The 15862-nt window shown below is 35.7% G+C and overlaps 1 protein-coding gene across 4 annotated transcripts in view; it reads right to left on the minus strand.

Moving 5' to 3' along the window:
* Positions 1–2000: 2000 nt before the first annotated feature.
* Positions 2001–15862, minus strand: part of LOC134741497 (spondin-1) — a 36141-nt gene continuing 22279 nt past the window's right edge. For 2 of the 4 annotated variants that reach the window (XM_063674293.1, XM_063674294.1), the window contains exons 14-16: positions 13193–13273; positions 12627–12730; positions 2001–2515 (exon numbers count right to left, since the gene is read on the minus strand). In XM_063674293.1, coding sequence (XP_063530363.1) covers positions 2441–2515; positions 12627–12730; positions 13193–13273 — 260 coding nt within the window. In that variant the 3' untranslated portion in view covers positions 2001–2440. The remainder of the gene's footprint in view (positions 2516–12626; positions 12731–13192; positions 13274–15862) is intronic. The other 2 variants (XM_063674292.1, XM_063674295.1) reach the window with 2 other exon arrangements.

The raw sequence follows: 15862 nt of genomic DNA on the forward strand, positions 1-15862 counted from the left end.
TTTCCGAACAATTACCACTCTCCTCTGAGACTCTGTTGTTCCATTCATTAGCGATTATTGTGATGTTCCATGGCTAAAGGTACCTTATGTTGGGAATGGAGTTATACATATCCCAGTAATCTACAAAAAATAAGCTATCGAAAACACAAAAGATCAACCACCTAAAATGTGTAGTTACGGATATTTTTTTTAAATAATAAACAACTTTACAACAAAGACGTTTAAAGTTTAGCCACCTTAAAAACTATGTTGATGAAGTAAGTTACATAGTTGACTACTAATAATAATACCGTCGACTCCAGAGATAATAAAAAATAAAAAAAATGTTGCGACATGTCGACATGCGACAAATCGAAACCTTTGATATCGATTGATTTATGGCATGCTGACCAAATTCTTAACCTTTTCGCCGCCCTGTCAAATACAAACGATTTCATCCAGACGCCACGTCACCAAACTGTCAAAACTAAAATTGAACTTCATGCATATGCATGTAGGTCTATGTTGCTCTGTGGTCTATGACCGATTAATCGGCCTTTGGCGTTGAACCTACGGTGCGTATATATCGGTCATTGGCGTCCAAAAGGTTACCAATTAAAGTTTTGTTTCATTTTCACGATTGATTGCAATGAGCTCTCAAGTTTTAAATTTATCTATTAGAAAACGATACTAAGAGAATTTTTAAGCAAACAATAAATTGGCTAAGCCCGCAGTCATAACTGCGGTAGCAAGTGTCCCGTGCGTAGGTAATCTATCTACTATCACCTATGATTACACACCTATGATTATGACTTTCCACTGCCGTTCACTCCTACAATCACTACACCTAATAAAACAAAGGGGTTGGATCTTAAAATAAGTCGCCTTGTTTGAGGATAATAACTGACGCCGCCATAAGGTACCTTTTCTACTAAACTTTAAGACGACATTACATGGCTTAATAGTCATATAACTTACTTATAATAAAAATTAAAAACAGGTAAAGAAACGTAAAGCATTAAGGTTCGAGACCACACAATAAAAAAACTTGAGCATTTTTTCACTTTTTTACAGAACATTTAATACCTATCTCCGAAACTAGAAACCCCCATAAGGTACCTTTTCCCGTGGGACGTCACTATTCATTGAACGAAGGTAAACATTCATTCAACGTACTGCCCGGAAACATTGTTCTTGGAACGCCTTTAGAATTGTAACGCAGGGATTACATACTGCTACACACAAGAGCAAGGAAAACGTGTCACGTTTTTATATTTTCCATGTCCATACAAAGTGTAGTGTTACATTACAATACAATACAATACAATACAAATCCTCTTTATTGCATTTTACAACCTCAGAAAAAATGTACATGGATACACAAATAATACATGAAGACAGAGGTAAACAACAGGCATTCACAGGTTCTAAAAATATTTTTGGTGTTGAAGCAAATTTTGAATTTCAAGTACTTACCTATATACAGTGAACAAAGGCAATCATTTGTGACTCCCTTGTTTAGCCATAATTAGGTCACTATAACACAATTATACCAAACTTATCGATGGAATAACCGAGCCACGTTGGTTCTGCTTACTTACATTATTTGAAGAATCTAAAAGGTATTGAACCCACAAGCAGTTCCCACGCGACTCGACCTTGGTCAAGACATAATTTTTACAGTACATATGGTGCTACTTTTTCGCACTAGTGCGGGAATGAGCACTTTTCGTGCATATGTCGAAAGTTTAAAGGGCCATATGTACTGTAAAACGTTGTACGATACACGTGCGAAAAGGTAATTTGCAACTCGTGTCGATTTAAAACACTCCCTGCGGTCGTGTTTTAATTTATCGCCACTCGTTTCGAATTTCCTCTTTTCCGCACTTGTATCGTAAATAACTATAATTTGTCATTTGCCAGCCGCGACTACATCGGCTCCTTTGTGTATTAGCAATATACGCACAATAAATTAAAAAACCAATTAGTATCAAAGAATTTATTAAGTATAACCAAAGCTTTGGTATTGTTATCATGGCAAAATCTTAAAAATAAATGCTTTGACAGAGGTAGAAAATTTTGTTATTGATTTGTGAACAAGTACCTATTGGTAGTTATTCAATGTCAATGCATTCTAAGAACAAATAAGGTAAAGCGTAATTTTATTATAAAACACTAGATATTAATTCGTATTCGTACAAAAATAAATTTCAATGAATTACTTTACTTTGGCGCCTCATGTTATTAGGGTGTCGCTAACAGGGTGATTCATTCCGATATTTGAATAGCAACTTGCAGAGATAATTTTGAAGAAAGGACGGCAAGTTTGGTCAACACGAGCGTAAGAGTCAGACCAAGCTTTGCTTTATCACGTTAAAGTCACCTTACTGCATAAGATATGTTTCTTTAAAATTATTATGTGCCTTCCTCGGACCCTCACCCTGGAGGCCAGCACCAAGACCTAGCATGGCCGGGAGCAGCGGCGGCGGCGCGACAGCTTAGCGTTGCACGGCGGAGCGCCTGGCGCCGCCGGTCGCTGTAATATAATAAAGAAGCAATAAATACTTAATTAAGCGTTCTTTTTATACCTATAAAATTGGGACGTAATCGTACATGAAATAGACTTAAAATTACCTATGACACGTCGAGTGCATTTTGGGTTTTGGGTTCACATTTCCTAGCTGTACGAGTGAACAACATGGTTTTTTTTGCCACATTAGTGTTGTCCTCGGTCGGCATAAAATGTATGAACATCTTAGGTAATTTATAAGTCTAATTTTAAGCAATTAAGTCACGTTTTACAAACAATAGCACATAAGACCCAACGCTTACACACGGGTAATTAGCAGCACGATTTATTATCTTGTGGACTATTGCACAAATTTATCGAGAATCAGCATGAATACAAGAATATAAATAAACATTTCAAGTGCAGATTGTATGTGGAGAGTTTCAAAATAATATATATCCAAGAGAAGTCAAAGGAAAATCTGAGAAAAACGGATACGCTGCTCTCGCATTCGCTCACATGTAGGATTTGTGAGTTTTTGCGGAAATTAAATATACATCCAAAGTAATATTTTATTTCAGTTTCACGTTGAAGGAAGATACTTCGAAGTATGTACCTACTTGCTCAAGTCAGGTATTCATTGAAATCTTTCATTGATATCAGATTTCCTGCGTTATTTACCTTTACAGTATTCACCGAACGGATCGATATAGACCTTGAGTCAGGTGTCAGGCGTCAAGTACGAGTACATGCGGTCGGCCATCCCTTTGTGCCTCAATGTGGAACAACTTCAAATGGAAGACTCTGACGTTATCACTAAGTAGTCCACTAATAAAGGTAATGCAGCTGCCATCCGAATGTCACCTTTAGAGCCGAAGAATCTTGAACCACAATAATAATTGGTGTAACATTTGGGTTAAGTCTGACCAAGCTAACTCTGCACAGACTTTGCAATAAAAAAGTGTGGAAAAGTACACTTTGAAGTTTACTATGAAGTACACCTTGTCACGTCTGTGTAGCTTAGGTCACTACTACTATTTGGTTGTGAAACGTAATGCTTATTATGTTTCTTCAGTTTTTAAAATCACTTTTTTTTAGATGACAATAAATAACCTACTTTAGATTGAGATTAAATAGTATAATCATCTTAAGACTTTGTAAATGTAAAGAGTACCTAATTACCTAGTAGGTAATTAAATAAAAATCAATCTGCCGCTATCTTGGAAAATTGTTACAAGAGTGCTTTTAGAGTGATAAAATAACGTTAGGGTGTACATATATATTTACCGCTCATTAACCATAAGTAAGTATTAAATTTAGCATTTTTATGGCCAGTTTAGATAGTGCCTCAATTTTCGCTAGGCAAGGCTTGCCGTCAGTCAGCCGAATGCTTATACCTGCACTTGCGCGTGCGCTAAAATGTTAGAGCCGCGCACCCACTCCCCGACTGACTGGCGATCGTCAGAGCAAGCTTAAACTGTTAATGTCCCTAAACGTTTCTATCAACTCTGCAAAAACCGAATCAACAGCTGCTGGAAACACGGCAGGGGGAAAGGCATTTTATCTAGGTTGCATCTAAGGGAAGAGTCATCTAACTAATCCGGATTGAGTAAACCTCTAATGGAAAGTTACACGATCGTAGAGTTAAATACTGTTAATTTCCTTCTTCTGTATCATTTCTATCAACACAGTAAAACGCGAAGCAACAGCCGCCGTAAACCACACTACATATTACACACAGTCGACCGTAGTTCTGTAGAAAGCGACCAACTTTTTATTTTTGACAAAGTGACTTACACCATACATACCATACATATAATTAGTGGATTTGGTCCCTTTCTACATTAATAAAAAAAATTGAGTTAACGATTAACTTTACGACGCTATAAAACTTCAATCGTTTACTTTTATTAACATTTCGTTAACTACCATCAACGATGAATACTTCCCTATAATGTCAAAAGCATATAACTGCCATCATCAGACTTACAAACTTGCTCGAATATTAACATAAAATTTAGTCACGTATTATCATGTCGAATTTAGTACTTACATCTAGAAAGATAAACACAACTTACCTACTTTTGTATCTATAGTAAAATATAAAACGGTACCTCCTCGTATATAAGGGACGCTGAGGGTGTTTTGACGTTTTATTAGCACTAAAACACATACAACGCATGTAAACGGGTTCCCCTGTAGGTTTCAGTGATTACACCTACATACAAAGTAAATAAATAAGAACAATTTTTAAACAAACTTGACATCTAATCACAACGATTGACCCGCTATATAGACACTGGATATTTCTGTTTGTGCGTAATTGGTCCTGTGGACTTGACCCCATTCTAAAAATATACTCTAATTTTAGAGGCTTCAATTAGATATCGCCGCTATACTCACTCAACCTCGTATCTGCAACACTCATTTGATGACAAAAACACCCGTATTCCGAATAAAAGAAAAGCGACATTTCCATCAAATGATTGTTGCAGATATGAGGTTGAGTAAGTATAGCGACGATATGGTAATATGTTTTTAATGGCACGACATCGAGGTTCGAGGCTGACGTTCGACATTCGGTAGGTAAAGTAATCTAGTAGGGCCCGTAGGGGTATCTAAACTTTTTGACCCTAGAGTCACATTGTACCTCAGATAAATAAGTGCTAACCAAAATTCAGATTTCGGTTCTCGCTTGTTAAATTATTTAATTTTTATTTTGATGAGATATTAGTCAATAAATAAGAATGCCCTTTGCTCATATTTGCCCCATGCAACCTAAACGCAACCAAACAAATAAATGCAACCTAAACGTCATGTTTTATCTGTACTAAAAATCACTGTACTTACTTACTTTACTTTACTTTGTTGTAGGTATGTACTTGTCATGTGTCTGATACTTTTTTTTTCAGGTAATCTACCTACATTATTTATGAAAGGATCAGTGTCGAAGCGGGAGGCAAGTAGATACCATGCAGTAGCCTTGACAATCTTTACATACAAACATCACCCTACGGGGCGAGGCTCGTGAACTTAATTAAGGGGGTGGGGACGGGGAGGCAAATGTCAATGTGCGACGGCATGCGTTGATGTAATGATATTTCAAGAATTAAACCTGGGTCAGCCGGTATTTCCACCAAATGAAAATGAGTCCGGAAGAATAGACCTGTACCGCTGGCTATATTTTGACCCCTAGGTTATAAAAATATTAAAGTCAATTCTGTTTTCGCTTATGAATACTTTGTTAAGATGTAAATCTTACATTTTGTTTTGTGTCATATATATAATTTGCTTTTCTAGTAATTTGTTATTTTGTGGTAATTATTTTTTATTTTGAATTATCTTGAAGAAAAAAATATTCGAGAGAAAACATGTAACTGTGTTGCATTTAGGATAGTGTTTTTAGTGTGAAAACATAGTTTGTGTCAATTACGTCCACTGCAATCTGATACTATGTCATAATATTCTAAATGACACAAAAAAAAATTAGAGTTAAAAAAAATTACTTAGGTCGAATTTAATCGTTTAAATAGGTCCATTAAATGATTTTGTGTCTTATTAAGGCATAGCTTCATAAGATATTTGATGATTTTGTTGTAACAGGCTGTCACCGTTACAAAAGAATATTAAAGATATTAGAGTTTACATATTATTAATTTGAAATGCGGGATAAATAAGATGTATGAATTTGTGTCACTTGCATCCACTGCATAAACAAATATTACAAAAATATTATTTGCGTTCAAACGAAGCTAGCGGGCGGTCTGAATGGGCAACGGAGGCCGTGCAGGGTGGGGCCGCGGCGTGACCTTGCCGTACGCAACGCATGTTTACTTCGCCTGTGCGCCAAATTAACGCAACTTATTCAAAGAAGTTACGCAAACAACACAACAACAAGCAACAAGCAAGCAAAGAATGCGTCGAATTATCTTTTACCTATTTAAATCTCATAGATATTGTACAATGTCACCATTATGCAAAAGAACTGTAAGTACATGTTTGATTTGCGAGCGAGCTGGCAACATTGCGCAGGGAAATCTTAAAAATATCGCGTTTACGTGAACGCTACATACATTTGTGACAGTGATAGGGAAAAGGTACCACTAAAGTAAAATTTGGTTATAAATACCGTGACTTTCTTTCATTCTTTGATAAAAAAAATTGCTATTTATGCAACAAGTGCGGAAATCATCTTTACGCACGTGTATCATACAATGTTTTACTATGCATTGTGCGAGTAAATAAAAAAACATGTCATGGCAAATAAGTTTAATTATTAAAAGGAGTGTTTTAAATCGACACGAGTTCCGAATTACCTATTCGCACGTGTATCGTACGTTTTACAGTACATATGGCCCTTTAAACTTTCGACATATGCACGGTAAGTGCTCTTTTCCGCACTAGTGCGAGAAAGTAGCACCATATGTACTGTAAAAAAAAATTGAAAACAAAAAGCACTAGTGCGGAAAAGCAGTACTTTCCGCACGACATGGCTCCGTAGGAAACGCACTTTTCGAGCACATGCATTGTAAAAAAATATATAGGACTGTATCTCCTAAACCATGCGTCGTAGCGCAAAAATAATAAAATTTTCGTTCCCCTTTATGTAACCCAAAAGTAATACATGAAAAATACAATGAAAAAAAAAAGAAACAAAATCTTTATAGGGCTGTATTAGCTGTATCTCCTATATCGTGCATCGTAGCGCAAAAAAAATCAAATTTTCGCTTCCCTTTAAGAAGCCCCTAATTAAGATTTAAAAACGCAAAAAAGAAAAAAAAAGAGGAAAAAATCTTTATAGGGCTGCATCTCCTAAACCGTGCATCGTAGCACAAAAATAATCAAATTTTCGTCCCCTTAAGAAATCCTTAATTAAAACTTAAAAAAAAACCAGGAAAAAAACTTTATAGAGCTATTATTGCTATATATATAGATATAATATCTCCTAAACCGTGCTTGGTGGCGCAAAAATAATAAAAATTTCGTTCCCCTTTATGAAGCCCCAAAGTAATATACTAAAAACACAATGAAAAAAAAGAAAAAAAATAACAAAAAAACTTTATAGGGCTGTATCTCCTACACCGTGCATCGTAGCGCAAAAATAATAAAAAAAAATCCCTTTAAGAAACCCCTAATTAAGATTGAAAAACGCAAAAAAGAAAGTGGAAAAAAAATCATTTTAGGGCTGTATCTCCTAAACCGTGCGTCGTAGCGCAAAAATAATAAAATTTTCGTTCCCCTTTACGGAACCCCAAAGTAATATACAAAAAAACACAATGAAAAAAAAACAAAAAAAAATCTTTATAGGGCTGCATATCCTAAATCGTGCATCGTAGCGCAAAAATAATCAATTTTTCGTTCCCCTTTAAGGATCCCTTAATTAATACTTTAAAAAAAAACAAAAAAAACAGGAAAAAATCTTTATAGAGCTATATCTCCTAAACCGTGCGTGGTAGCGCAAAAAGAACAAAATTTTCGTTCCCCTTTACGGAACCCCAAAATAATATACAAAAAAAACAATGGAAAAAAAAAAACAACAAAAAAAATCTTTATAGGGCTGCATCTCCTAAACCGTGCATCGTAGCACAAAAATAATCAAATTTTCGTTCCCCTTTAAGAAACCCTTAATTAAAACTTAAAAAAAAACCAGGAAAAAACTTTATAGAGCTATTATAGCTATATATAGTATATATATAGATATAATATCTCCTAAACCGTGCGTGGTGGCGCAAAAATAATAAAATTTTCGTTCCCCTTTATGCAACCCATAATTTATATTTAAAATAAAAACGCAAAATTTAAAAAAAAAACTTTATAGGGCTGTATCTCTTAAACCATGCGTCGTAGCGCAAAAATAATTTAAAAAAACCCCTTTAAGAAACCCGTAATTAATACTTAAAAAAAAAAAACAAAAAAAACCAGGAAAAAAAACTTTATAGAGCTGTATCTCCTAAACCGTGCGTGGTATCGCAAAAACAATAAAATTTTCGTTCCCCTTTATGCAACCCATAATTTATATTTAAAAAAAAACGCAAAATTTAAAAAAAAAATCTTTATAGGGCTGTATCTCCTAAACCATGCGTCGTAGCGCAAAAATAATAAAATTTTCTTTCCCCTTTATGCAACCCATAATTTATATTAAAAAAAAACGCAAAATAAAAAAAAAACATTATAGGGCTGTATCTCTTAAACCATGCGTCGTAGCGCAAAAATAATTTAAAAAACCCCTTTAAGAAACCCGTAATTAATACTTAAAAAAAAAAACAAAAAAAAAACCAGGAAAAAAAACTTTATAGAGCTGTATCTCCTAAACCGTGCGTGGTACCGCAAAAATAATAAAATTTTCGTTCCCCTTTATGAAATCCCAAAGTAATATACAAAAAACACAATGTAAAAAAGAAAAAAAAAAACAATAAAAAAATCTTTATAGGGCTGTATCTCTTAAACCATGCGTCGTAGCGCAAAAATAATTTAAAAAACCCCTTTAAGAAACCCGTAATTAATACTTTAAAAAAAAAAACAAAAAAAAACCAGGAAAAAAAACTTTATAGAGCTGTATCTCCTAAACCGTGCGTGGTACCGCAAAAACAATAAAATTTTCGTTCCCCTTTATGCAACCCATAATTTATATTTAAAAATACGCAAAATTTAAAAAAAAATCTTTATAGGGCTGTATCTCCTAAACCATGCGTCGTAGCGCAAAAATAATAAAATTTTCGTTCCCCTTTATGAAGCCCCTAAATAATATACAAAAACACAAGAAAAAGAAAGAAAAAAATAATAACAAAAAAACTTTATAGGGCTGTATCTCCTAAACCGTGCATCGTAGCGCAAAAATAATCAATATCCGTTCCCCTTTAAGAAGCCCCTAATTAAGATTTAAAAACGCAAAAAAGAAAACGAGAAAAAAATCATTTTAGGGCTGTATCTCCTAAACCGTGCGTCGTAACGCAAAAATAATAAAATTTTCGTTCCCTTTTATGAAACCCCAAAGTAATAACAAAAAACGCAATGACAAAAAAAAGAAAAAAAAACAACAAAAAAAACTTTAGGGATGTATCTCCTAAACCGTGCATGGTAGCGAAAAATAATCAAATTTTCGTTCCCCTTAAGAAGCCCTTAATTAAGATTTAGAAACGTAAAAAAAAAAAGAAAAAAATCTATATAGGGCTGTATCTCCTAAACCGTGCGTCGTAGCGCAAAAATAATCAACTTTTCGGTCCCCTTTATGTAACCATTAATTTATACAAAAAAAAACGCAAAAAAAAAGAGTTTTTTTATAGGGCTTGATCTCCTAAACCATGCGTCGTAGCGCAAAAATAATAAAATTTTCGTTCCCCTTTATGAAACCCCAAAGTAATATACAAAAAACACAATGTAAAAAAGAAAAAAACAATAAAAAAACTTTATAGGGCTGTATCTCCTAAACCGTGCGTCGTAGCGCAAAAATAATCAAATTTTCTTTCCTCTTTATTCAACCCTTAATTTATATTTAAAAAAAACGCTTTCACTAAACTGCTGTAACTCGGAAACTTAGAATCCACAAAGGGGACTTTACTAAATTATGACACATATTAAAGCCTGACCAGTAATATATGATCATTGTCAAGAGGGCGCTGTTCATTCTCATGTATAGGGTGACAGTTCAGTATAGTATAAAAAAATATTGTATTTAATGAACATCATCATCAATGTAATTAATGTTGCTTGCCACGCTTAAACATAACAAAAATCACAATAAATTGCGTCTTAAAATAAACTTAAAAAGTCTACTAAAAATCGAAACAAAAGTAATTTTTAAGTCGCTGTTGTGACATTCTCAATCAAAAGGTAGGTACCACTTTGTCGTTTACCATAAAGACGAAATTTGATTATATCTATAAAGATATAATCAAATTTCGTCTTTACGGTACCACTTTCTCTGACAGGTTATTTGTATAAACAAATAACCTGTCAGAGAAAGTGGTACCTTTTCATTAGGAACGTCACAAATGTTGGTCAGTATGAGGAGTGCAGCCTACAGTTTATTTTTAATTATATTTATATACCTACTACGGTAAGATTGATAAGACAATGTAATTATGCCTCCGAATGAAATAAATACACTGTATCGCAAAACTAAGTGGCGAGACAGCTCATAATGCCATCTCTTGGTTGGTCTTAACAAGGGTAAAGGAGATAGTATTAAGATCTCAGTCGCCAGCTGATATTGCGGCAAGTATAATAAGCACCCCACCCGCGTAGGTACCCTTCCCCGCGCACGCCCTTCTTGTTCAATTGAGTTTTATTTTGCCAGATAGTAAAAAAACCGTGGATCAAAATGACCCAAATTATGAATGATGTCTCAATGTGGTATTATAATATTGTAGACGTAAACTTAATAACATGAATTTTTTTTTGTGGCAGATACAGGGTGTTAATTAGAAAAAAAAATTTTTTAAATAAAAGCGGTGGATGAATTTGACACAGATTTGTTTGAATAACATATAACAATGTTCTGTAAAGTACAACACTTCACTTACCGACTCTAATATTTTTTTAGGCGTTTTAGGATCAATATTAGGTATTTATTAAATGCCATTATACCCGTGGATGAAAATGACACAAAATGCGTGTGTACGTCGGAAGCCACTTTGCCTTTACAGGGAAACAAAGAATTTCGTCTCGAATATTTTTTTTACAGAATGCTGATTGAAAAAAGAAATACCTAAATTTCTACCTAAGCAAATACCTAGGATGACACAAAATATTATTTTTAGGTTTAGTATATGGTCTGGAAACTATATATAAAAAATAAGCAACATTAATATTCTTATAACCTCAGAAGTTATTGGTACAGGTCTAGAATCAGAATCAGAACGTTTATTGGTAAAACTAAAAGCAATATTATTTGACATGTCACTAATGTCACTAATGTTGTTATATTCTATATTACCTATCTATATTATTATTCATGTCATTAGATGAAGTCATTGTTAATGTTTGTTGATTTGTAAAAGAGCCCTTGCGGCCAATTTGCATTTTTTTTTAAATTTTGAATTTCTGAATGTTGAACTAGATCGGGGACCATTGCCGTTTTAAAGCAACTTGATGCCCTAAGCATTTCTAGAACATCCCCCCATTAGATCAGATCAGAGAGATCCGTTCTTGATGTTAGTGATCTAACTAGAAGTGACTCAAAGAACAGAAATTAAAATATTTTCAAAAATACTTTAATTTTGTTCTAATAGCAATTCCTTATAGTTTAAAAATCGATGATCAATGTTTCCCCTCGATTCAAACGTTACACCAGTTTACTGCTATACTTTTTTGTTATAATTGGATTGTATGTTATTACGTTCTAATACTGTAAGCGACTTGAATCTTGTTTGCCATACGATTAAATAAAATTATTTTGTGGTGGTGAAATGGCACGGTGGCGATGGCGGGATAGTGGAATCGATACCCGCAATGCCGCGGGGCCCGCCGTTCGATATTATTGTTTTGTTCACGATTCTCATTTCCTTTACTTTTGCGTGTCTGCAGAGAAAAACTTTACAATGTGTTTTAGGAATGTACTAATAATTACTTTTTATATGTCACACAAATTACAGTGCAAATTATAACATGAAAACTTCAACTCGAAAGATTGTGACGTGGCCATATGTCCGGTTTTATGTTTAATGCGAAAAGTAGACAATCAGCACATCGACTCGAATAGACCTATTGTTATTCTACATAGAAAAAAACAATGGATTGTTCTCTGGCCCTGCAATACAATTTTTTAGCAACGATACAAACTGTGCTATAAAGTATGAATTTTAAATAATTTTATATTACTCGGGGCAAGTTGATACGTACCTAACTACCTACTATTTATAGTTTCACGAGAAAACAATGTTAAGTCGCTTTCGCTATTGCTTTGCTGGTCCCGCGCTGCAGGGTCACTACCCCGGTCACTCACTAGCCCGACCCTGCAGGGTCACTCCTCCGGTAACTCACTAGCGCCTGCAGTATCACTACCTCGGTACTCACCAGTAAGCTCTTCGTGCGCTCCTGATAGCCCATGCCGCACGACACGTTGCAGCGGCTCCACGGGCTTTACCCGGTCACTCACCCACGTACCCCACCCTACAGGGTCACTCCCCCAATCACTCACCAGCACGCTCCTCGTGCGCTCCTGGTAGCCCACGCCGCACGACACGCTGCATCGGCTCCACTCGCTCCACGGGCTCAGCTCACACGAGCCCAGTAAGGTCGGGGCTGCGAAAAATACAATAATCACTATGAAAACCTACACAATTCTCATCTTGGTTACGGCCCCATGCGTTGAAACGTAGGTACTCGTAGTAGAAAATCCACAGAATCACAAACAAGAAACACGTTGTATAGATAAGAAACTGTGACTTTTTTTACTGTGTATGACTCAATTCATTCATCATTCTTTCCATTCAATATCTTTGTACGTTGGTAAATCAAAATGCGTGGGCAGCCAGTCGGCAGTAGCTCCAAGGCCGACCAAATTTTCTTTAAGAGTTTTTCGCGGTCCTGGCCGCCTAGCCAAACTGCAAATCGCTAACGCTTCGTAACGATCGAAACGCAACTGTCACTGTCGCACCAATATGGAAGAGTGATAGAGAGACACAAAGCGTTTCGTTGTCGAAGCGCAAGCGATCGTCACCTTGACTAGGCCGCCTGGATAGAAGTAGCGTGATTTAATCTTACCTCCGTCAAGAGTGTTAGTGGCGCGGGATGGGTCGGAGCTAAGGGTATTCGCGAGCTGGTTGGCCTGCGGGTTGAGGGCCCCTGTGAACAAGTCTCTTATTATATAACTACCTCATGAGATTTAATGGTTTTAGTGGACCGAGCTAACTCTGCACCGACATTGACGTGACAAAGTTTGGGCTTGTTATAATTTCATAGAATTTCGACGTTGATGTTGACACCCGTATGCTTTGTGATTTAAAGGTCTGTGCAGAATTAGCTTAGCCTGACTCTAAGGTATATAAATATATATGTTTATTAATCTCCCTGGCATAGATTAATAAACATATATATTTATATACCTTAGAGTCAGGCTAAGCTAATTCTCGGCAAACATTTTGGAAGTATGTCAAATGCGTTTCAGAAGTGTCAAAGAAAAAATAAGCGCTTGTACAATTTTATCCGTCACATTTTTTTAGTATTAGTTTTAATATCGTCGTATGGACCGAAGTCTGAAATCAATTTTATTTTAGTTATTCGCTTCCGAGGTGAGCCGTGGGACAACGCTATAGAAAGATGAAGATGTTGATGCCAATTTTGAATTTGTTTTAGTGGATTATCTCGGCAATTGGTCTTGTGGAAACACTGTACCTATAACGGAGATAGTATAGGTAACGAAAGCGAGTGTTTTGCGCGGGTCGCTTTCTCCTCCTTTGTGCAGCGCACAATGCAATAGATCTATCTACCGCTATGCACTCGTCTCAATGACGCCACAACACGATAAGCAATTTTATAGCTATACAACCTATACATACAGGGTTTTTATTTTATTTAAGCGCTACTTATAACCTAGTAAGAATGTATCTGGTTAGGTACCTAGATGTAAAACTAGGGAACCTACCTAGGAAGGTAGGACGGTCACTCGCCAACCTGATTGCGGCGTAATTTCTCGACATGCCCATTTAATTATAATACAAGTATTTACAATACACCCCCAGACTACCCAGATTCGCAAAAGCGGAAAATCAATACAGCTTTAATTCATTTCAGAAAAATTCTGTTTCCCCAGTTTCCAGTATTCTACGTATATTTTTGCTCGAGGGATTACGACGAAATCTACATTTGTCGGAAAACCATTTTATTAAAAGCAGGTTACCTGGTTCTGGTGGTAGTAGGTTCGTTAATTTCGTAGAAAACTTACAAATGGAACGAAAATTGTCTCATTTTATTAGCGTCCGTGATGCGTGGGAAAGCCCGTTTATATAAGTTTTAATCTTAAAATAATTAGCCTAAGGCAACTGTCCCACCGACGATGATTAGCGAGAAGCGGGCATGTTTTTTCAATTTATTAAAAGAACTTACACAGGATGTTCTTTGAGGCATGTTGCATATTTCTGTAACTATGCATTTGTTTTTGTATGATTTATATATTATGAATTTCCCCAAATCAATATACCGTACCTTAAATTGGACACAATATAAGCATGATACGCCATTATAGCGGTTTTCATAATTATACAAATCTATTAATTTTTGAGCATACCTTATCCACGTGCGTTTTCCAAATACATCGACTACATAGAAACATTTACTGTATTTTTCATTGTAAATTTTATACCATTTTAAGTACTAAGAGAGGCATCTGTTCCGCATAATAATGTGCGCGGAAACTGCCAGCTAGCTCATTCACAAAGCTCAGGGTGTCCGCACCGGCACAGCTCAGTGGCCCAAGGTCACGCATTGTTTTGGTTTTATCGCACTTCCTAGAACTAGGCGATTATAAGCGGTATTCTGATTTTACAATTTGTAAATGTTTTTACATTTGAATTATTAAAGGTGTTATGAGTCATACAATAGCAACGTTTATATCATGTCCCAAAAACGAAGCCTTCTACTAGAAATGTGCTCTCCTGCTTACGTTTTATTTAAAAGTATCTCAGGAAAAATACTTGTCGGTACTATTTTATACTATTATCAAATTATTGGAACACTAATCGTCAACCAAACCGCGGAATATCTTTTTGTTTGGAAATTATGGTAGGGGAGCCCAAGAGGGGATTTTTGTAGTTACTCGAGCGTGTTAGATAAGAGTGATGCCTTGCTATCCGTGGAGTCTACCTGAAACACTTTTAGTGGTCGGGGAGCCCAAGAGGGGATTTTTGGAGTCACTCGAGCGCGTCAGATTAAGATATGGGGGATACCTTGCATCCTGTTGAGTACCTCCACCAAATATGCGTCCTTGACACCGAACAGGGAGTCAAGGACAGTCCGTCAGAATAATAAAAAAAATCACCACCTTGAAGTACTCGAGCGCGTCGGATTAAGATATAGTGGATTAATTACATGTTAAATAGTGCCAATTTCAATAATCTGACGATTTAACGATCCGTAAGCGAGTGGCAGTGGCAGGGTCACAAAGTTGCTCCCCAATTTAATACATGAATTGTCCAATGTATTAAGAGAATGTCCCTTGGAAAAGTATTAACGCCAAATCTACAATACATATTTCTCTTATAAAATGTATTTTCTTTTCTGCAATTAAAGGTGTGTTGGTGTGTAGGACTTTTTGAGTAGAATATAATAAACTTTGATGTTGTCCTAAAGTTCCCTACACCATATTCTCATAAGAATGCGTAGATTCAGAGTAAAAGGTGATTTTTTTCAGGATGATACACAATTTCCAAGATGATA

This window comes from Cydia strobilella, chromosome 5 (assembly GCF_947568885.1).
Source record: "Cydia strobilella chromosome 5, ilCydStro3.1, whole genome shotgun sequence".
Classification (NCBI taxonomy): Eukaryota; Metazoa; Arthropoda; class Insecta; order Lepidoptera; family Tortricidae; genus Cydia; species Cydia strobilella.